The sequence below is a fragment of the Urocitellus parryii genome, chromosome 10, assembly GCF_045843805.1.
Source record: "Urocitellus parryii isolate mUroPar1 chromosome 10, mUroPar1.hap1, whole genome shotgun sequence".
Classification (NCBI taxonomy): domain Eukaryota; kingdom Metazoa; phylum Chordata; class Mammalia; order Rodentia; family Sciuridae; genus Urocitellus; species Urocitellus parryii.
The window spans coordinates 36,547,703-36,572,216 of NC_135540.1; the positions used below are offsets into that span (position 1 = coordinate 36,547,703).

General features: G+C 37.5%; 1 protein-coding gene across 2 annotated transcripts; it reads right to left on the reverse strand.

Moving 5' to 3' along the window:
• Window positions 1–771: 771 nt before the first annotated feature.
• Window positions 772–24,514, reverse strand: Ppm1k (protein phosphatase, Mg2+/Mn2+ dependent 1K). Of its 2 annotated transcripts, XM_026379666.2 has the most exons (7): window positions 24,141–24,511; window positions 16,146–16,655; window positions 14,908–15,008; window positions 7,722–7,887; window positions 7,235–7,379; window positions 6,156–6,290; window positions 772–5,186 (listed from the first exon to the last, which is right to left on the reverse strand). In XM_026379666.2, exons 2-7 carry the CDS (start codon window positions 16,583–16,585, stop codon window positions 5,055–5,057), a joined length of 1,119 nt encoding a protein of 372 aa, XP_026235451.1. In that variant the 5' UTR covers window positions 16,586–16,655; window positions 24,141–24,511; the 3' UTR covers window positions 772–5,054. The 2 variants fall into 2 exon arrangements, with proteins under 2 accessions (XP_026235451.1, XP_077659598.1); XM_077803472.1 differs by lacking the exon at window positions 6,156–6,290 and having other exon boundaries at window positions 24,141–24,514.

Consider the following 24,514-nt stretch of genomic DNA (forward strand, 5'->3'; position numbering starts at 1 on the left):
ACCTCAGCAACTTAGTGAGACCCTGTCTCCAAGTGAAAAATGAAAAGGACTGGGGATATTGCTCAGTGGTAAAGCAATATCATTGAACCACTGGGTGCAATCCCCAGTACCAAAAAAAAAAAAAAATCAAATGCCTGTTTCCCATTAACAGATGAAAGTAGAAGTCAATGCATTAGTTTACTCATTTAACAAACATTAATGATTACTTACTAAACACAGAAAGAGCCAGGCACATATTTATGAAGCTGCTTTTAGAGGACTTTTGTGTAAGAGGTCCTTGTGTCTATGGAGTACAAATAATTATGTTTTATTTTATCAATGACAGATCAAAAACTGCTTGTGTTGCAAGTATAATCCTGAATTCTATAGCATCATTGCCAAACATATGTTTCTAACTTTTATTATGGACATGCTACAGTAAAATATATCACAAAACTTTTGAAACTATAGGCAAATCACTATTAGAAATCATCATGACATGTTCCCTTTGATGCACTATGAAATATTTTGGAAGATGGAAATAAGAGATGAAGTTTGCTTTCGACAAAGCAAAAAGACTTGAACAGGTAAGAGCATATCTTTTTCCCCCAAAGCTTCTTCACTTTAATTTGTAAACATTCAGAATTTAGCTACTAAAAGCAGTTTCCAACTCATTCATTGACTCTGATGGTTTTTTAATGTTCACAGAATCATACACATAATAAACACTGGACAGTCTTGTTTTCAATAAAAAACACAGTTGGACATTTTAAAAGTCTTTGCATGGTTTTATTAGAGTATTTCAACAATAAAATATGTGATTTCTGCTTGTTCACAGTCACTCTAACTTATAGTTAAAACAGTCTAAGTAGCATCTACATCAGCTCACTTCAGGAGGCACTATACACCAAGTAGTACTTGGGCAAATTATAAAACACAAGAGCACTTCTATAGAGAATTAATTTGGGACATCAGGCTGCAAGATTCTGCATTGGAATCCAATGGAGATGAGTCATTCTGACAGGTGGAATACCTCCACACTCGCCCAGCCCAGAACACAGAGCACCACCACCAATGCACCATTTCAACCATCTAATAATCAACGGGAGCTGCCAGAGAGTCAATTGGTCTCATCCCAGATGCCAAAAGCAAAAGTCAAGCCATCACCATTGGTTCAGTCACCTTGTAAAGACATGAGTTTTAGTTTCTGCTTAAGTTATCCATATAAGGGTCTCTGAGAAATACAATCAAATGTAACCCAACCCAAACTCATGTGGTTTTTTACAGCCACAGGTATGTGAAACCCCTTGAGAAGCTAAAGGAAAATACAACACCTGTCTCTGCTTAACAGTTTAATGCTATACTTCAACTCCCTCAACCCCCACCTTAAAGCATTTTCTTACTGTCCTGTTACCATGACATTAAATCTATGCCCATTCTTAGAAACTAAATGTCTTGTCCAGTTTTTGAAAGTTAGCATAGACCTACTCAATTTTCTAGTAACATTCTAAAAAAATATTACATTCCATTTTATAAAATAATTTCTATATTTTAAAGTGTATGCTACTAATTCTTCAAAGTGATCTTTTTAATGTTGGAACTCGGGGAAAATTCACTTCATAAAGTACAAAGAATCAAAACTGATCCCTCCCAAATGGCTGTTTTTTCCAGAAAAGTAGAAAAGACTTTGAAGCACTTAAGAAACACTAAGATCTCTATCAAATGAACAGTTGATAGAGAGCAGGAGATTTGGGGTTTTTGTATTTTGGTGGTATTAAGGATTGAACCCAGGATCTCATGCATGCTATGCAATTACTCTACCACTGAGCAACCTCACCCGTCCTTCTTATTTTGAGACAGGGTCTTACTAAGTTGCCCAGGCTGGCCTTCAACTTGTGATCCTCCTGCTTCAGCCTCTCAAGTCACTGGGATTACAGTCCTGCATCAATACAGGCCTGATTGTATTTATTACTGAATATATAAAACACTGGAGAACTTACACTTGTAAAAGGTCACAATGATTTTAAGAATATTTCACCTTATTTGGCAAGTAGTTGGGCAACGTAGAAAGATATTTTATATCCTACTCATAAATGAAAGGCAAACATAAAAATAATTGATGTTATATAATTTACACCATGTCTATACCTATATGGCAAATTCCGTTATAACTAAAAAACTATATTAGAAGTGTCTGTTTTTTTCCTTCTATTTGCATAATTTCCATTAGCAGATTTAGAGGCCTAATACATTTATGCTTATCTTTTATGGATTGTGATAATCAACATATTACATTATACTCTTAAGCATATGTTTTATGCTTATTCAAGGTTGACTTAGGGTTTTGAAACTTTTCCAGGTGAAACAGAGTCAAGTGTACCCAATACCACCTTGCTACAAATTCTTCTTGGTTAAACATAGCAACTCACCTCACTCCATTAATGATACTTAGAACTTTGAACTTGAAAATACCACTGAGTAAAAGAGAGAAATAGTCATGTGAATAATTGAAAACAAAAGTGAAATGTGCATCTTTAGAATGTCATTGTTGTGCTTCAGAGTTCCACTTTGCCTGTGAGTTTGGAAATTCTCCATGCTCCTAAATGTAGGTTCCAAATTTCTGTTCCATGGTCTGAATCAGAAAGGGAAAGAAATTTCCCACCTTTTAGAGTCTTTCTTCGGTGTCCCACCTTTCAGACTACAAGCAGCAGACTACATTCTTTCCTGTAATATTTTTCCTCTTTTCACCTTATTACCTTAAAAAAATACCTGAAATATTTATTTAGCATTTTTTTCCCCGAAGGACAATTCCTAATTATATCAGGCAGGAAAACCAGATTTATTTTCTTCCATTTCCCCAAAGTTGAGAAGATGTAAGTATTTATATTGAATCCTCTTCCTCCTAAATAATGCCTTAAACAAAGCTGAAAGAAAGAAAAAAATCAACCTTGAAAACTAAAAGTTGAAGATACACACTACATTGAATGTTTTTTATATCTTTTTTTAAAATTTCTACCACGAAATTCCATGTCATTCTTAATTCTCAGTATTTTTCTCACATCCTTTATTTTTATATTCAAATTACCACATAACAATGTAGCTTCAACATGCTGGCTCTGCTCCTGGTTCTCCAGATAAATTACCCAAAATAAAGTGCCTCCTATAGTCATTCGTAATCTGTGTGCTCACCTGTCTATAACCACTGATTCTCCACTATAGAAGAGCTATGCTCAGTTTTCCCATCATCCTTAGGGATAAATGTATGGATAATTTAAACCTAACTGTTGAAGGAGCTATGAAAGATTGTTCCCTTTCATTTCATATTACTTCAAAATATACATATATACACACAACACACATATAACCAATTCACAAAGTCTGCAAAAACAAACCGCAGATGTTATTCCAAATACACAGGGAGATTCACAGCTTAACAGCAAACTCACATGCAGATATAAAGCATAGTGTTACATTCTAAATCACATAGCAAGATGAAATATAGAATGCTTTAATATATGTCTGTTTTAGATTTATTCTTTCTCTTAAGTCTTAGAAATGAGGAAAACAGAGACATAAACCTCAAGCTATGTCTGTAATAGTAATATCAGTCAATGTGGTATTATTTTTACTAACAAAATATCCAACTTGTTGACTCTATAAAAAAAAGATACACACTATATTCAAAACAAAAACCATAAAGTTAGAGATAACCAATGGAAACTTCATAAAAAATATTCAATACTGTCAGTTTGTCAGTATTTAACTTTGTGTTGTTTTGACCAAGATATCCTAAGCCTGTGCATTCTTTTCTGATATTAAATAATAGTCACATCTGAGTGCTCTTTTCTTTTCCTTTTTTCTTTTTTTTTGGGGGGGGGTACCAGGGATTGAACCCAGGGTCTCTAAAAAGCACATGCAATATTACTGAGCTACCCACCAAAACCCAGGAATACTCACATCTATATAACATTAATAACTACATAAAAATAGGAATGAATGGGGAGAGAGCTGTTGATAGTTGAAAGATAGAAGTATATGTTTATAAATATGTATACAATTTAGTAACTATAATGCACCAATAAAAAATATGAGAAAAATGTATTAGAATTTAGTGAGGTCACCTAAATGGATTTCTTTTGCTTGGTTAAATCTACATACCAGTGGTCCATAATAAAAAATGTGGTAACAAAAACCCAGTTTTCACCTGTGTTCTTTGATATTATTATTAAAAATAAACACTGGTAAGTGAGCCATAGTGGTGTGCCCTTATAGTGGTGTGCCCCTAAAGTCCCAGGTACACAGGAAATTGAGGCAGGACGAATACTTGAGCCCAGAAGTTCAGGGCCAGCTGGGGCAACACAGTAAGAGCCCATCTCTATTAAAAAAAAAAAAAAAAAGAAGAAAAGAAAAAAAGTTGCAGATAACACCTTGAATAGCTGTCAAAATATAGAAAAACTTTTAAGAACCTGTTCAAATGAATAAAGAACAAAAAAAGATGAAAAGAAACCATAGCTGCCTAAGAGATAAAAATTAGACATTTATGTGCAAAGCCCTGGGTTTGATCCCCAGCACCACAAACGCACAAACACAGAGAAATGTTCCACTCATCAAGCCTGGCACGGTGGCCCATACCTGTCATTCCAACATCATGGGAGACTCTCAGAAATTTAGTGAGACCCCTAGCAACTTAGCAAGACCCTGTCTTAAAAGAAAAAAATTATGAGGGCTGAGGATGTAGCTCAGTGGTAAAGCACCCCGGGGTTCAATCCCCAGAAACAAAACCAAAACAAAAAAACCTATAACACTTATCAAGTACACCAAAACCACTTCTCATTTGCCCACTCAACTTAGAGATTCACACTAGCTTAATTATACATATTTTTATACTGAGCATGAACAGGTGAACATAAATGTGATGGGTATTTATGAAAATACTCTAAATGGTTATTAAGTTTACTCAGACTTGTGTATTGATCTAGCGACTCACTGCTGTAGGTAACATTTTTTATCTTATCAGTTTCTTGACACGCTCAGCAAAACAATATTGCACAGAAACTCAAAGTCCAAGGAAGCGATCAGGCCCAACGTCCACTGGAGGCAAAGCTTCTGCTGAATGAGAAGTTGATTTCAGAGTTCTTGTATTTCCCCCAGGCACCGAAAGGCACTACTACTGCTGTACTGTTATCTTCAGTGCCATACTGTATGGCCTACAAAGTTTGCCAAGAAAGAAGAGAAAACATGGGAATTCAGAGTTTGTGCAAAGAAAAAAAAAAAAAAAGTCCTTCCCTTAGAAAGCCAAACTGCTTTCTAGGTACAGTTACTAAGTGAAAATATTTCACAATGGTTTATGATACCTTTACCTTGTGTCAATGCCCCACAAGGTTATTAAATTGCACATGGAATAACAGATGACCCCAAATATCCTCATTTACTATATTACATGTCTTAATTATAAATATTATCACTTAAAAGTTTAGGATAAATTTGGCCCCTCCATTCAAAATATAAATATTGGAAATGCAAAAAATAGCTGTTGAATTAAAGCATGATCAGTGATGGTTCTAACTTAGAATTGCTATCACCACTATCCATTAGAATAGAATATTAAACAGCACAATGCAGTGTTTCACGTTCTTTACTGGATATTACTTAGTGATTGTGTGTTAGCTCTGATGGACACAGTCCCGTCCATTCACCTTTCAGTAATTTGGTCTTTTTCACACATGTTCTGATACGTGGACTCTGTACCTCAGTTTTTCTCATCTGTAAAAAGTTTCGACCTCAAAGGCAACATGATGATTACATGAGTTAACACATGTGAACAGAACAGTGTCTGAGAGTGATATATTGGTTGGCTATTATTGCTGCTACTAACATTTTAAGGTATACACATGGTCAAAACACAAAGCAAACACTTTTCCTTGGCATATTAATTTTTCTTAACTACTTGGGCAAATGGTAAAAACTTGCTCATTGGAAATAATATGGAATCAAGTGTAAAACTCACTGTAACACCTAAGCTAAAATTCAAGATTTCAAAGAAATCTCAAGTTTAAAATCTCAAGTGGTTATCAGAGTGAAAACCACTATGGGCTACACAGATACCACTTGCCTGGGATTGTCTATTACCCTCCTCCCCCCATGTAAGATCCTTAGAAGAAACTCTGCCATGTCACCTGTTCAGTCACTGCATGGGCAGCTTCATTAGGATCGTGACACTGATTGACAAAGTTACAAATCTCTTGACTGTTCACCATGAAGTTAATTCCATCTGTGGTGAGGACCAGGAAGCTATCATCAGCATGCTGGAGCTACAATTAGAATCCAATGCAGATCAATATAAATTAGACTCCACCTCAGAATGATCTTGGTATTTTGAAGATTTTATCTGTTTTGCTTAATGCCATCTGTGTAAGGGTTTATTGGCAAACAGTGAAAATGCAAGAAGTCTCAACCACCACCAAGGATAAACCAAACATTGGCTTAGTAATACCCCCCCCCCAAAAAAAAAAGACAGCCAATTGCTAAGATAAACCTGAGTTTGATCCTGCCTCTATTATGCAACTGGGTCAGGACTTTTTAGCATTTATAATTGTGGGTCTCTGTATGTGCTTTAGACTTCAATATGCCTTAGATTTGTTTCCTTGTGAAATGAGGATAGTATTACCTTTTTTGAACAGACCTTAGCACATAGTAAAACCTACAAAAGTACTTGTTACATAAAATGAGTACAAATGGCATGTAAGACGTGAAAGAAACCCTTCATACAAATAATAAACATTTGCTGCCTCTATTGGAAGCTTGTAGCATACTATGCTAGGCACTGTAGTTGGCTCAAGGGTTTCAGAGAAAGAAGTTTCAAATCTTAGACTCGGTGTATAATGGGGCAGTTTAGGGCAACAGATGCACTAATGCCACAAAAATAGAGGTGAGTGATAACTGAGCATGTGGAGAAGAAAAGCCAAGGACAGCTTCCAAGCTGAGATGACCCAAAGGATCAGGTGCCAGGGTGGGTAAAAGAGCCATTCTATGAGAATTCCACAGCTGGGTGAAACACAGACCAGAAACTTTGCCATGTATCAGGCCAGGAAAGTAGTATCTCATTTTACCTGAAAAGTTTATCTTTCCATAAAATACGCCCCCCCTTTAAAAACCATTCTGGCCTCAGTTAAATCTTCTAAGAAAGCCTATAGCTGGAAACAATCCTGCATTCGTGCATTGTATATCTATCAAGTGTTTGCAACTCCTCTCTTACCTTAATTCTCTTTGTTTCAGGTTCTGCTATCACACCACTGGCTTTAAGATCCAGATCACCAATACTCCTTGTCATTGCAAGTCTGCCATTTACGTGAGGCTGTCCCACACTATTCCAAGCAACAAAACCACCACATTTCTTGATCCTGGTCAAGAAAACATTAAAAAACTGAAGACATATATATATAAAATTTTTATATAATACAAAGGGCAAAAGAGCTATTCTACCAGAATCCCATAGCTGGAATTAATATACAAAATATATATATATACACAGAGTCAATATTAAATGTAAGCATGACATCAGTCAAAAATGCAAAATCTAAGCGAGTCGCAGTGTAACTCAGTGGTAGAGTGCTTACCTAGCATAAGCAAAGCCCTGGGTTTAATCCCAGCCCAGTAAAAATAAAAAAGAAAGCAAGATTTCATTTCTATCTTGAACTATAAGCATTATCCACATTAGAATGACTGATCTATGATGTCGGTACCTTTCTTTTTCATCTTTTCTTTCTGGAGTATGGTCAATGGTCAGCTTCATGGGTTTCCCTTTTCTACACAAGATAGCCCGGCTGTCCCCAACACTGGCTACAACCAGTTCAATACCATCTCGCAACAGGGCTACTGTGGCAGTAGTCCCAGAGGTCAGAAGGGTTGCTATAATATTATAAAAAAGAGAAGGAGTTAGCGGTAGTCAGATGATTGGATATAGAATTTTTAATTACAAAATAAAACACAAGCATTATATACTAGTGCTAGGGTGGATCATTCTAATTTAACTATAGCTATGCAAATAAAATGCAAATAAACTATGTAAGTAACAGCATGCAGAGAAACAAGGACTTAATTCAGTAACAAGGCTCCATGCAAACAGAAAAGGTAGGTAATCTAATTAGGTAAACAGTGCTTCACTGTCTCCAAATAGCTCCTGTTCATATAAAGTAGAACTGATGTGAATTTAATGTGTGTATTAAATGTGTCAAGATCAAAAGTATTAAAATGTAATTAAAACTGGATACTACAATAGGATGACTTTTTCTACAATCATCTCTTTTAGGTTTTTCTCCTACATTTCTTCTATTCTGTCAAAATTCTATCAGCTAACAGACTTAATGAGACATGTCAAGGACATATCGTTTGCTCTTCAAGTACCAGATTTTATATTGTTTCTAAAAAAAATCATTGAAGACTCACATTATTTTCTGTTTATCTGTACTCTCCTTAGATGAGAAACAAACTTATAACCATCATTATACTAAACAAAGATTCGGGGACAGGAAATGAATTTCATTGTAGTTTCTCCCATAAACTTGTAACCAGCACAGTTTGCTCCACAAGGATCTAATACACAGTCTGAGGGCAAACACAAGGGAGTACAGTCAACTGCTACTCCTGGGGTCCTTCCTGGGCCAGAGCATTCCAAGAATATTAATTTTCTTTTACTGAGATTAAAGAAAATTCAATCTCACTGGGCTAAGTTTCCATTATTTCCTACTGCAGTTCAAATCCAACTGCATTTTATAATTTCCCTTTGATTTATTCTAACAGTGTCTGTCCTAAGTTTTACCATTTCTTAAAAGAATTTAAGGTGCATCGAGCCTTGCCAAAAGTGAGAATACAGAGAAACTATGAACTAAAAAATAAAGCAAAGTGGAAGAAATTGAAAGAGAGAACTTATTTAAAGCAGGTATTATCTCTGGTAACATTGTTAATTCTTTTTTGGGGGGCAAGGGAGTAGGTACCAGGGATTGAACTCAGGGACACTAGACCACTGAGTCACATCCCCAGCTCTATCTTGTATTTTATTTAGAGACAGGGTCTCACTGAGTTGCTTAGTGCCTCATTTTTGCTGAGGATGGCTTTGAACTAGCGATCCTCCTGCCTTAGCCTCCCAAGCCACTGGGATTATAGACATGTGCCACTGTACCAGGCTAACATTGTTAATTCTTTAAAGCATCTAAAAAAATATTTAAATGATCATCCAAAACTGATTTTGACTTATTTAGTTATTTCATTTTATTTATTTATCTAGGTATTGGAAATTGAACCCAGTGGTACTTAGCCACTGAGTCACATCCCCAGCCCTTTATTTTTTATTATTGTGAGACAGGGTCTCGCTAAATTGCGTAGGGCCCTGCTAAATTGCTGAGGCTGACCTCAATACTTGCAATACTCCCACCTCAGCCTCCCAAGTGGCTGGGATTATAGGTGTGCACCACCATGCCCAGTTAATTTTTATTTTAAAGGCAATTTTAGGGAAAATAAAGTACGTATTGATTTGACTGATTGAAAGTCAATCTTTATAAAAATTTCTTTTCAAAAAGGAAATTTAAAAAACTTTATCAGTATTGCATTTTGAAAGGAAATGTATACATAAGTAGATTTCCCAACCAGTATATTAAATGCCTGCTTTAATCAGAAAAGCAAAATGGAAAAACATAATAAACTCTACTTAATTTTTCATAGTCATGCTGAATTTACTGTATTGAGAAATAGCATTTACACTTGCACTATCTTCCCAATCATCTCTTGATTTTGGAACTGTTGTGTCAAAGTAATATTATTATGCAATGCTACAATATATATTTGTCATTGCACGGCTTAAGTGTTTTAATATAAGCATCGGTCATGTTTACCTTACAAATAAAGATTAGCCTTGAGATAACTTTTAAGTTGAGATTAGCCAAACAACTATAAGACAATAGAATCTTTTATACAAAAATGAAATCTTTATAATTTAGCCAACTGTATTATTTTCAAATTATTTAAAAGAGCCAGGCAAGAAAATACAGGCATGTACTCAAATGCTACCTGTCCAGGGAATTTTGTATTCCTCCCCTTTGTCTAAACCTTTAGCAACAGCTGTTTAAAAAGTGGTCCTTAATTGGTCATGACGACAGTTGAAATTTCATAAATGAAAGTTCAGTTGCTTAGGCTTGTCATTCATGACTCTGCCACCCAGAACTTTAGTAAAAGAGCTTGAGTTTTTAATCAACTCACATTCACAGTTCCAAAATCCCAGGATTTATGGGTAAAGTTTTCAAAACTAACTGTTGATTCTGGTATGCTAAGCATTCTAAGAATATAAATAGTAAATCAGCATTTATTTTCATTTAACATTTAACAGGGAAGCAAAAGTTCTCACTTTTTGCCCTAACAACAAGACTATAAAACTAAGACATCTTTCAATAAGTTCTTAACACTCACTGGACAATTTCTACTGCAAGTCATCTCAACTAATGGGACAAAAGGATGTGGGAGCCTTCCAGTAGTCCAGGCTAGGAACCGCTGGACTCCTTCACCTGAGACAAAATTAAGCAGATCTCTCTTTCCACTGAAGCCCAGCATATAGTGTCCACGGGCTCCAGGTCTAGAGCTGCTGACCAGGCACAGTTCTCTGCCACAAATAACACGCACAGAGGCAAGTAGGAAATTCACCCAGGAATTGTGCTCAAACATTACAAACCTGCGACACAGGGGAGGGCAGAGAAAGAGCTGCAAAATAAGGGGAAGGGTTTTTATTTTGGTGAAAATTTCACTAGCAAATTACATAATATTCCAGGAGATGCCAAGTCAATGATTCCAAAACTCAAGTTTGCTCAGTTTGGTGGTATTTTGTAGTTGAGTCTATTTTTGTTCATCACAGATTAACGCTTCTTAGTTTTGCAATTTCCAAGATAGGGAAAAAACCTATATATGAATGCATCTATACTAGAACACACCAGTGATGACACAAACATATATCCACATGCTCAAACTCATACACACAAATGCATACACACGACACACTTAAATACTTGGTCTTCAACAAAGTAAATCAGTACTTCCACTGAGTTAGAAAAAAAAAAAATGCACTGTAAATTTGTTTAGTAGAAATATCAGAATTGTCCCAATAACAAAAAGGTAAATTTATCGTTCCAACACTGAATAATTTGTATATGACAAACAGTCATGGTTAAAGAATGTGAACTACAGTACACCACCAAATTACTGGAACTTAAATATATACCAAGAAGGAATCAAAGCACCTCCTATGCCAGATATAGGATTTCACACATTTGTTACAGGTACAGGGATTGGGTATCTAAAAGCAATGTTTTTAGCAGAATAATTAATTTTAATTCCTTATTTAAATAAAAGCTAGTAAGGCCCTTGAGTTTATGTGAAGCCCTGGGTTCCATCTCCAGAACCACACACACACAAAAAAAAAAAAAATGAAGAAAAAAAAACTGAATTAACTCCAGTCCCTGACATGTTTATAACACATTTATAATTTCATATAAATTGGATATTTCTGCAGCTCTCTCTTTTCCCCAGTGTTGCAGGTCAACACAACAGAAGAAAAATGATCACAATTTTGAATAGCAACATAAAAAGTCAAAGCTGTATTTTTCAAAGTACATTAATCCCCAGTAATTATTCAACTATGAAAATAATAACATATAAATTAATACTTATTAAAAATGGGTGTTCTAGACACATATGACTCATGAATACCAAAATCAAAATAATGAACAGAAGCAGTAACAGCAAAATAAGAACATCTCTTCAATGCTGTCCCTATTTGTTTTTCTATTCAGTGACTCCCACCATAAGAAGGGTATTCAAAAATGTTGGGGGTGCAGGTCATCGGTAGAATGCTAATATGACCAAGGCGCTGGATTCACTCCCCAGCATCTCAAAAAAAAAAATGAGTTGCATTTTATTGCCTTGGTTATTTTTGCTTAATTCTTCCATAAAGTCATGATATGAAGAGCAAAGATGTTTCCCATGAAACTCACAGTGCTGTCATCAATGTCTCCCACTCTGAGTGTCAGAGCAAGTCTTCTGTTTTTGATCCATTTGTCCCTTGGGGAGCTTTACTGCTTTCAAAGTTTAAGCAATCTAGAAATACTCTGAAGAGGATTATAATTTAAGTTCTCTCCCACTTGGTTTAAGTGACTATTTCTAAACAATAGAGTAACAGGATATCATTTGAATTTACAGGCTGGTTTCACTATGTGTAAAAACACACATTACAGGTATGAATTGAGTACAAAAAGAATTCCAAGTTGGTGATAAAAAGGGTTGAGGATATAGCTCACTGGTACAACATTTGTCTAGCTTATGTGAAGCCCTGGGTTCCATCTCCAGAACCTCAAAAAGAAAGAAAGAAAAAAAAAAAAAAACTGAATCAACTCCAGTCCCTGACCTTACAGGAAAGGTTAAAAGGAGTGAAAATGGTGCTGATGCAAAAAAAAAAGAGAAACCATAGAATGACAGAATTTTCCTTAGTTGGTGCAAGTTCTGCTTACGCAGGCCTAAAAGAATATTATCTACTCTTATAATACTGATACTGCTTCAGTTCTATTAGAAATTTTAATTTTTTTGAACCTAAATGACCATGAAATCTGAATGACATAGGCTTGTTTTTTTTCAACCCTCAAATTGTAAAGTTAATAGCATTCTAACTTTAGTGGCTTTAATATATTTGATAAAATAGGCCCCCGATACCAAAAGGCAATTTTTGTCATCTCTGAGGATTTGGCAACTTATTAAGAATAAATTTTTAAAATGTTCTCAAAATACTGTTTTTTCAAAACCACAGGTTAATAAACCTCTAAGAATAAAAACACAATAATATTTAATGACAATGTTATCATAGCCTTTTTTAAAAATAATGCACTAAGCATCCTTCTATCTTGCTCCATTAAATTTTCAAACAAAATGACCATTAAATGAAATGTAAATTTTAAGACATCTATATTAAAGTTCTGGGATCATATACTTTAAAGTACATAACTAAATTAAACAATATATTCCAATTTCATTGTTAGGAGTAAATTATATTTTATTATTAATTTCTTTATACAACTATTTGAAAGTTTCTAAGATATTCAAGCTTTAAATAAATGCTGCAAATTCAAAATGACTTGATTATAATTTATTGTTAATAAATTAAAGGAGTCCTCATAAACTTTATACCAAATCTAGTATTGATGGTTTTCTGCATCTACATTGATCAGATCCTTTTCAAAACAGCTGACTGTACCCATGAAGGGTTAACAACACATTTGGTGGTTGGCCCTGTGACCCATTCTCTTCTGCAAACCTTGCCCAGTAGTCTGCAGCTGTTTGCAGAACAGCTGGGGCACATCACAGGCACTACTTCTCGGTGTGTGACAACCAAACTCACAGCCAACCTGGTAATGGATGAAATAAAAGCATACCAAAATTCAGAGTTATACATATGAAACTACAAGAATTTTTTTTCTTCTCTTCTTCATGAGTTTCACCCATCAGGAACAAGAGCTAAATCTAATGCATAAAATTCCCCCTCTCTTAAAATCCATCTTCTTAAAGGTAAGGTGGAATGCAAGAGAGGAGAAAATGGGCCTGAATAATCTACACACTAAAAAGATTAATCTCTGAACAAAAGGAGATGGGGTTGTGATGGGAAGTTTCTCAAAAAAGAGCAGGGAAGGGCTGGGGGTGTAGCTCCATGGTAGAGCACTTGCTTAACATGCTCAGGCCCTGGGCTTGACAGTGCGGGTTGGGGGTGGAGAGCAGGATGATCTCAAGATGGGGAACAGTCCCAGAGTCACCTTCTCCCCTCCTCATCAATAAATATGCACATGAGAGAGGCCTGGCTGGGTGCCAGGAAAGTCCCAGCTAATCTGAAATGACATCTGTCTTTCAGTTTCAGTTCCATATCTATGAAATGGGGAAAATTTTCCATTCCTTGCAATCCAACTGAGAATGACATTTCTCTGGTGCAATTTTTAAAGAAAAAGATGAAACCAAAAAAGATTAATAATATCATTGCACAATTCATTTTCACTCTGGAGACATGGCTCAGTGTTTGAGCACTTGCCTGGCATGCACATGGTACTGGGTTCAATCTCCAGCACCACAAAAAGGAAAAAAATAATAATAATTCATTTTCAAATCAGTTCTGAGGCATATATTCCATGACTGCAGCAGAAGTATTCAAGGTTAAGTTCAGGGACAAAGGATTCTGGCTAGCTGACTAGAAAACATTGGCTACATTTTCCTGAAATGGTTTTGATAAATTTAGTCAAAACCAGAAACATTTTACTTTCAAAATTTAAGGACACAGCGTACACAAACTTTTAAATTCAGTTGGCATGCCCTTATGTTTAACAAAAACAAAAATACCACTAGCTACCATAGGATAGCTGCAAGATGGAGCTTTTTTAAGAAGTGGAGAAAAATATCTTCCTTCTGATTATACAAATTAAAGCATATTAGTCATTTCCTTTCTTATTTAGCATCTATTAGCTATTTTCTTCTTGTCTAAACAATTACCATGCAAGCCAGATATGATTACCCTATAGACTTGCTCATTAGAACCATTCGAAAAAGAAAAATATTCTCTTCACAGTATGGATACCTTTTCCACAAAACAATAAATCAAACAAATTAACTATTTTTAAATCTTAAAAGTTAAAATCCAATAACTAAACCATTTTGGAACTTCCCTTTCAAATAAAAGGGAGGCACTGACATTAGTTCAGATTCCAAAGAGCATTAAAAGTGAATCTTTACATACAATCATTTCTAAATAAGCTTTCTTACAAATAAGTATTCCTTAAAATTCCTACTCCCAAAGAGCTAAATTGTTGCCTTTTTACCAGCCTCTCCCAAAACATTGAGGCATGTGATTGTTTTACATACCATCAGCAGACAGATGGGCATGGCTTGCAAAGGCTTTATCTATTTCTAGAAAAGCCAAGGTCAACACAGTTTCCAAGTTCTTCTCCTTAGGGAGAAAATCCCTTTGAGGAAGGGAAAGAGAACACAGAACAATCATTTCACAATTTGTTTTCCTTCTTATAGTCACCTTACCAAGCAGACATTCCTCACAACAGATCTCATGACTTTCAGATGCTTACAACCCACCAGAGCGGAGATGTTCAGTGACCATCACTGACCAGTACTTAAGGTACTGTGATAAGCTGTTTTGTTCTTTTTGTTCTGAGAATAGTACTCAGGCCTTCCAAGCATGTGACAAGCTTTTAAGGACATGGTAAAGTGCTTGCCTAGAATGCATGAGGTCCTCGATTTGATGCCTAGCACCAAATAAATAAATGAGGCCTAAGTCCTTGTTCTTATAGAATTAATACTCACTCCCACAATCCTTAGAGGTCAAGAGTGCCACCATGGGCCAGGAATGGTGCCATCACTCAGGAAATTGAGAAGGGAGAATCCCTTGAGTCCAGGAGTTGGAGACCAGCATGGGCAATGGAGACCCCATCTCAAAAAAGAATTTCTTCATATAAACTTAAACCACTGAATTCTTTTGTGGAATGAGGTGAATTTTGCACAAGCCCACTAATGAACAGTATAACTAACCATATACAGGAAGACAAGAAACAGCACATGGTCATAACTCTGCCACATATATCCCCCTTTTAATTCTTGCAATAGCATGATCCTCAAAAATATAATAATTGGGGTAAATGAAATATTTAAAGGAATTCAACATACCCACATTAAATGCATTTTCCACACACTAAGACCAATCATCCAAGGTCGAGTATTCAAAGCTATTACTATCACTTAAAATTAAAATTGTCAATTAATTGTCAATTAAAATTATTAATCACTTACTATGTGCCATGCACTGATGGGAGTACATGCTTCTCATAGGTTATCTCATATACTATCTACTAATTCACTTGAAATGATCATAAATCAAGTGCTGTCGAGTTTTCTGATCAACGTTTTCCCAAGGAGTTACTAAAATCATCAGTAATAGTGGCATGCTTAAATTACCGCTCATTCAAGAAGTGGCAGTGTGAAACCATGCAAGTAACTTGGTTTAACTGAACTCATCAGCTAAGGGGTGAACGTTTGAGCTTGGTGAAGCTTGGGGGAACTGCAAAGTCAAGAGTGAAAGCCATTGTACATACACAATACATTTCTCCATGTGGGTGTGACAGAAATCAGCCGCTGCAGGTCCCCCATGTCCATCATACACTGCAAAGTACAGGATCTCCTCTGTTAGCTGAGCAAAGTCAAACCGATCTTCATTCTCTTTCCGTTTGCCAATATGGGAAGAGCTGCCCACGTTTTCCAAGCTGATTTTGGGAATTGGCTTGCCATATTTAATGCTGGGTGGCAGCAGAATTGGCTCATCAATACGGTTATCCCAGATTCCAAAATTATCCCAGGTGGCTGGCCGTCCACTACCGTCAGGGTCAAACCGAGAAAACCTGGACTCTGAAGTGGAGCTGAGGCAGGGGGGTGACACACGCCTGTCCTCCTGCAGCAGGCGGGAGCTCAGCAGCACTCTTCTTCTCACCTGGTTCCCACCACTTCTAACCAAAGTAATTAAGGCCGCTGTTGACATAACTCAACTCCACAGGCCTCTGTGACACCAAAGGTCAATGGAACAATGGAATCTCTTCAAGAACAGGCAACTGGAAAATGAAAGACTTTGTCAGCAATTTTGAATATAAATGATCAATATTATAGGACATTACCAAACATGAAGGCCATAAAAGATCTGCCCGAAGTGGATATCATATTTATGTTATATATTGGGTAAACACCCAATAGCCTACTTCCAAGAATAATCAATAGGTTTGAGCTATGGTGACTCATGCTTGTAATCCCAGCTACTCTGTAAACTGAGGCATGATTTCAAGGTCAGCCTCAGCAACTTAGCAAGATCCCGGTCTCAAAATAAAAAATTTAAAACAACTGGGAATGTAGTTCACTGGTAAAGCACCCTTGTACCAACCCCAGTACCAAAAAAAAAAAAAAAAAGAATCAATTTATCTACTCCATTTAGTATTCAAATTCTATAAAAATTTGAGTGTTCATATATATAGAAGGTGTGCCTTTCAACACTTTCACCTACAGTCACTCCAGGATCTCATCAAAACACAGATTTTGTTTCAGTTGGTATGGGTGGGCTCTGAGATTCTGCATTTCTAACCAGCTCCCTGATGATACTAAAGGCAGCAGGCTACACCTGGAGTAGCAAGAATATAGAACTCAGCTATAAATAAACGTTCTTCCCTTCAAATTAACTCCATTGCTCTGAAGAAAAGGTAAGGGCAAATGTTAACAATAGCAACAAAATCTTTTTTTTTTTTTGGCACTGCAGGGAATCAAACCCTGGGCCTCACCCATGCCAGGTAATGTGCTGCCACTGAGCTGCATCTCAAATCAATAAGGTCTGGCCTCAAAAGAGAAATAGGAGGGAAATAAATAAATGGCTAATAAACTATTTCCAATAGTTCTGTTCTTAAAGAGTGGACAAATTTTAGCAAAGATACCATGTAGGATATAAATGTTGTTTTGATTTTTCTCAACTACAAACTGTGGACATTACATCATCAGGGTTAATGTAAATTGGTTTCTATACACACCCCTCCCCAGCTCACAGGTGAGCTAGTGCTGATGCTGTCCTTTGTGGAAGACATTCATGACAAGTGTGTGAGTTTGTGATCTCAGCAATCAGGAGGCACTACAATAATGACGAGCAGCCCTAATTTATAATCTATGCATTTACACCAACAGCTGTAGCTCTCCTTTACCCCACCCAGCAGCCCAGCCACACCTGAGACTACATTTCCTTAAAATACTCCTGCTTAAATTCAATCTCAAAGGCTTTCTTGTTATCAGGGGACTTCCGATATCCTTGCAGGAAGGGTTATGTTTCCTGGTAGTTTTTCATACAAATACGGATCCAAGCCGAAACTCATCTCCTGAGTACTTAGTAGTGTTTCTTTTATTTATTTATTTATTTATTTATTTTAATTTTTGCAGTGGTGGGAAAGAACCCAGGGCCACACACATGCTAGGCAAGCACTCTACAGCTGAACAACATTCCTAGCCTGTTGTTACTTTATGAATTGAAAATAAACTTCAGGTCATTTGTTTGTGGTGCATGCCCGTAACCCCAGCTACTTGAGAGACTGAGGCAGGGCCATGGCAAGTTCAAGACCAAACTCACCAATTTATCAAGACCCTATCTCCAGCCTGGCACCGTGGCACATGCCTGTAATCCCAGCAGCTTGGGAGGCTGAGGCAAGAGGATCACAAATTCAAAACCAGCCCCAGCAATTAGCAAAGCCCTGTCTCCTAGTAAAAATAAAAAGGCATGGGGATGTGGCTCAGTGGTTAAGCACCCCTAGGTTCAATCCCTCGTACCAAAACAAAAACCAACCAAACAAAAAAAAAGTTTAAAAAGGATGCATGCAAGCTCCATTCTTGAGTGGGAGCGTTTTTTGCTGCGGGGGGTCCCTGCCAACATCAAACATCAAAGGCTGTCAACATCTTCAGCTTTTGAACTCAAGCTCACACCAGCAATCATCCGAGGAGTTTAAAGGGCTCAGACTCAGACTAGGCTGCATTACTGCTGCCTCTTGTTCTGAGGTGCCCAGCTTCTTGAACCGAACAGCTACTGGTTTCCCTGCTTCTCCAGCCTGCAGATGACCATTGTGGGACTATCTAGTTTCTGATCATGAAAGTCAATCTAATAAATCCCCTCTTCTAATGATTTATCCATTCTATTGGTTCTGTTCCTCTAGAGCAGAGCCTACCTTCATAGAATTTAGAATAAACATGGCAACCAACTCAATTAATGTATCACGAAAGACTTCAGGAACCATCCCTTCTTGGCTTTTCAGCTAAGATCATGCATAGACTGCAATTTTGCTTCTTTTTATGACAATATTGGGGCAGGGGTGAGAGAGACATAGATGGCATCTCCAGTTAGCAAAGATAACTGATTGAAGATTGTGATGGTTTTGATAGGGTTTGTCCCCAAAGATTCATGAGTTGGAAGCTTAGTAGTGTTGAGGTGCTGGAACCCTTAAGAGGTGGAGCTTATTGAGAGGACCTTAGGTCATTGGGTATGCTCTCAGAAGGGATTAAGGTAGTTTTCATTGGCACTCAGTTCTCACCAGACTGAGATGAGCATGACCCCTAAATTGTTCTCTGGCTTCAATCTGGCCATGTGATCTTACACTCTTTCAAGTGCTCCTGCATTATAATGTCATCCACCAAGGTATCCTCACCAGAGCTGATGCCAATGACATGCCCTTGAACCTCCAGAACTCTGAGCTAAATAAATCTCTTTTCTTTATAAATTCAGCCAGCTTCGCCTATTTCATTATAGTAACAGAAAACAAACAAACACAAAAATCAAATTTTATTCAGCAACAATAACAATACAGGTGATGAGCTAATGAAGAAATTTCAAACTACAATACAACCTAGCAAGTAATAGAAGTACTAATTAATAATAAAGATAATCCCAAAGCAGCTTTAAAACAGAGAGGAAAAAATAAAACTTAAATACATTTATTAGAACACCACACACACACACACACACACACACACACACACATTTGAAAAGTACAACCAAGATGAGCAAAGTGCTACACTTTTGGCTTCAATCTAAAAGCATGCAAACCATATTTAGCCTTGGGCTACTTGGCAGTAATGCACCACCTCCTTTAAGGAAGGGTTATATCTAGAATTACAACCAGATAAATACTAAAGTTTCTCTGCAATGCTTCTAGGATACTCTTGCCCTTTATCTTTCTCTCTTACCCTCAAAAAAAAAAAATTAAAGGATATAACTGCATTCTCAGCAGAACAAATATCCACTGGAAACATATATTTAAGAATAAAATAAAGGGCAAATTAGCCACAGTTTCTTTAAGTTGCATAGACTAGAATGAGTCATCAACTCGATCTCTTTATGTATTATCTGCACAATTGCCTCAGAAAGTTGGCAGTTATAGAAAAGCACCTACTTGAAAGAATATTGTTGACAAAAACTACATGTGAGCCTGATATATAGCTGGTTTATCAACTCGGCAAAACTAGGTCAGCATGACCTAGGCCAACAGGACACCAAAAGAAGTGGTTTCATTTCCTGTTCCACATGCAATGACACTAAATCCCACTAATCCCTTCCAGATTCCCAAGGATAAACCATCCACAGGTAACCTGTGTTCCCAAGCTAAACAACTTTAAATTAAACCTGCACATGTACTGGGGCTGTAGCTCAGGGGTAGAGTGTGTGCTCAAGGTCCTGTGTTCAATCCCCTGCACTCAAATACAAAGACAAAAACCAAGCAACCAAAAACCTGCACATCAAGAAGGTTTGTTCCACAGCTCCAAACTTGGAAACCGCCATCGAAGTTCCCCCAAGCCATCCAGATGCTCCTAGACATGACTATGCACAGAAGAACAAGGGGAATAGCATCTGAGATGTGAAAAATAATAAAAATCTTTAAAACAAGAAATAAATATTCTTTATGACAGAAAGAGCAGAGAACAGACTGATAAACACATAAGAATTCTCTTCATTGGCTAGTTCAGCTAGGAACTAATTGCCAACTAAGAAACATAGTTACTCAGCAATCTTTCTGAGTAGGCAGGGCAGAATTATGCCAATTTTTTTTTTTTTTTTTTTTTTTTTTTTTTGGTGGGAGGGTGGCGGGGTATACTGAGGATTGAACTCAACCACTGAGCCACATCCCAGGCCCATTTTGTATTTTATTTAGAGACAGGGTCTAACGGAGTTGCTTAGCATCTTGCTTTTGCTGAGGCTGGCTTTGAACTAATGAGCCTCCTGCCTCAGCCTCCCAAGCAATGGGATCATAGGCATGCACCACTGCACCTGGCTATACCAATCCTTTGATCAGAAATCAAGGCTAGCTTATTTTCATAAGCCATTTTAACAATTATATTCAAACGGTGGCATCATTTCACCCAAAGGATTCAAAGGACAGGAAGTAATTCTGTTTGGAAGCCCTTCAAACTCACAAAAATATGACAAGAGCAAAAGTTAAATGAACAAAAAACCTACTAGCACATTATGCACATATCATATTCTACTAGTAAAAAATAAACTTTAAAGACTATGGTAAGCAATAAAATAAACAACTCGACTGGAATCCTAGCAATGCCACATTTATATAATCAATCTAAAATATATTGCAGTCATATAGAAAAATGAACAATCTCCTACCTAAACTATATTCCAAATTCCTATTTCCCAATAAAAACAAAAATGTATGGGTCACAACTTACTATAACCACATGAATTTTTAAAAACATGTGTGCATTTATACACACACGCATGCGTGCACACACACACCAATACCCCATGTATTCTAGTTCTTGTCAATAAGTAATTCCTGAAAATATTTTCTTTTTTCATCATCTCCATATTGATTTGTGTGACCAAACTTTTCCCGTCTTCCTCTTCGATCTGATATGCTAACACTCTAGCACACATTAGTGACTAGAGAACAAAGTTGGTCTCTAAGTTAAAAATTCTGTCTCAATTTTTTAAAAAAATCTAAATGACAAGAGGATCACAGCAGAGTTAAATAAATCGAGAGACCATAGGAGTGTGCATAGATTATACATGAGAAAAAACCACACCCTGAGAACAGGAAACCTCAGGTGAAAAGCATCAGGAAAAGGAAAAAGTATAATTGGTTTTGGGTAAACTTCTTTTCCTTTTGCAGTGCTAGGCTCAAATCTGGGACCTCCAGCATATTAGGGAAGTGCTTTACCACTGAGCCACTTCCTTAGTCCGGCTACAGTAAATTTAAAAAAAAAAAATGGTTTTAAATAAAAGGGGAGCCAGACACTGTAGCAGGAACCCATAATGCCAACTACCAGGGAGGCTGAGGCAAGAGTATCATAAGTTCAAGGCCAGTCTTGGCAATTTACCAAAACTCTGTCTTAAAAAAATAAAATGGGCTGGGGATATAGCTCAGGGGTATAGTACCCTGGGCTTAATCCTTAGTACCAAAAAAAAAAAAATTAATTAATTAACCTAAAGTAAATTAAAAATAAAAGGAGAGAAGTAAAGAAAAGTCACATGGATAGCTACAAGTTTGGTCTCCCGATTTTATTTTTTATCTTCCTCCCACTTTATAACCTGTCATTGACTTAACACCTCAGAGCTGTCCACACTTACTTCTGAGAAAGAATAGTGGCAAATCCTGTCATTGGCAGGCTTTGGCTTGGGGATTTGAGTTAAACTGTTTTTGAATGTTGAAATCAGGTCACAAGGGCAGTTTATTATTGTCATTTCAAGCACAAGTCAAAATTATTCAGGAGTACCAAAGATCAGTGTTACCAACACTTGCTTAGATTTTATGCCCCTGGAAAAAAAAATTAAGAAACTATTTCTGAGTGATATTGGTCAAATTATATTGTTATAATGTATGTGTGTACAATTGATAATGTACGAATGTACAAATTTATAACAACAAATCCCATCAGTATGTACAACTATAATGCACCAATAAAAAATGTAGGAAAAAAAAAAGAAAGTATTCCTGGCCATTATAAAGTGGCACTCAGGTATCTTTTTACAATGGAAACTAGGTCATTTTTAATGGTCCTGAATGAAGTATTTCTTTATTAACCTTTTTTTTATATAAAAGAATCAGTGCACCCCCAATAAACTATAATAGTATGGAAACCTTCAAAATGTGTTTCAGCAGATTGGGATCTTAACGCCTTATCAGTACACTGCTGGAAGGAAATAAAAGGTACTAGTGTACCTGAAGAAAAAAAGAAAATAACAAACAAAACCTCCAATGATTCCCCTTAAGTTTAAGGATTTAGATGTGTGAATAGTGAAAAGAATATAGAAACAGTGAAAAGTATTCATTATTCTCATTTGGTAGACCTTTTTAAACACTTTATGTGGACACAAGTCACAGACCACATTCCAAATCTCTAACTTTATTCTTCATTTAAGAAGAATTTTCCTATACATTCTGTAAGATGCTACTAGCAGAGATGCCTGTGTGATCAGTAGAAAGTGACTAAAGCTGCAAGAAAAAAAAATCATTAGCAAAAACTCACTAATTAAGATATTTCATGCTGCAAAGATGCATCTATTTCCACTTTCTATACACTTCAACAGACACAGTTCCTTTCTTGCTGTTTTCAAGATCATTATGTCACTTGAGTAGTTCGTTCTGAAACCGCTCCACAGCCTTATTCTTCCCTCCTCTCTGCGTTAGAAGGACCAACCAGGCCTTACTGCAAATGTCCGGTCTGAAGCCCAGAAAGACCAGTGGAGCCTCAGACTTCAATTCCCCTATTTCCAATTCCAGACTTGTCTCTGTCACCTCCTGTAAATAATCTACCGAAAGCAGTTATGAAAAAAAAAAGGCATCATTAGCCACAAGGCCTTAGAGAGGCAGTGCTCTCTTGGCAAAGCAATCCAAACCAATCAGGGTTCTGCATCCTTCTCCGTACCGATGTGAATAGGTCATCGTTGGACCGTTCGGGATCTTGGCTCCTGGTCTCAGATAAGGAGCCAAAGTGACACGGGGCGTGCAGCCCTGCAGACAGCTGGGTTCCCCCCAACACCTTTCGCTGCCGGGTCTCGGCCTCCCAGCCTCGGTCAGGACTGATAGACCCCCGGTATCACCAAGTCTGAGTCTAATGGATGGCTACACGGCACTGACCCCTGCAGCATCCTTGCTTCAGAAGATTCGCCCCACGGGCCTTACTGTTGGGGAAACCAGGGCGGCCACCCTCCGCCTTCCTTCCTCAGTCCCTCCCTCCGACCTCGACCCACCCCAGCAGCCCTGCACCGGCGACTTCAGCCTGCAGTTAAGTTCAAGACCCAGCAAGGTCTGGTAGGAAACCCCAGCTGTTGGGGCGCAGCCAGGGTGGACCCCGCCCAGACAAGCTGCTTTAGACCTCGAAAGGGAAGAAAGACGCAGAGATCCCGGAGAGATGGGCCGTGGGGCTCGGGCTCGGAATTGAGGCTGGGGGAAATAAACCTATATTTTTCCTCCACCTTCTCGGGGAGTCATCCTCCCTTTACTCTCCATTCCGGGGACCGCCAATAAATAACACCAACAGAAATAAATGAATTGCACTTTCTTGACTCTTACCTCGTAATGGCTAGTTCCCGGAAATTTCTTAATTAGCTAACGAAGGGCAAAAGAGGGGCTTTCTTCATCGGTAAACAAGATCGCCTTCTCCGTTGTACTCTATCTCTGGAGCAAGCAATCAAAGGAGCCACTGCCTCATCTCCTGGTCAGTCTCGAAATTTTTTTTTTGCCCGCAGTTGGCCAGATGGAGAAGGGAAGTCTGTTCCCTCTGACTGACGGCAGCTCTGGCCAATCAACGCTTGGCGAAGAGGTGCGCCCATCTATAACCGCAGCTACTCACAGATCCCGAAAGGAACGAGCCTCCCGCAGCTGCAATTTGACTTCGCAGACTTGCTGCAGCGCGCTGCAGAGCGACGTAGACTTGGACCAATAGC

Bases quoted from the DNA above. Each gene is read 5' to 3' on its own strand.
- Ppm1k (XM_026379666.2), bottom strand. From the start codon at position 16,585: ATGTCAACAGCGGCCTTAATTACTTTGGTTAGAAGTGGTGGGAACCAG. The intron at 15,009-16,145 runs GTATGTACAATG...CCTTCCTCAAAG, and splicing joins CACATGGAGAAATGTATTGT to GGATTTTCTCCCTAAGGAGA. The intron at 5,187-6,155 runs GTGACATGGCAG...CAAACTTTGTAG, and splicing joins CCCATGCAGTGACTGAACAG to GCCATACAGTATGGCACTGA.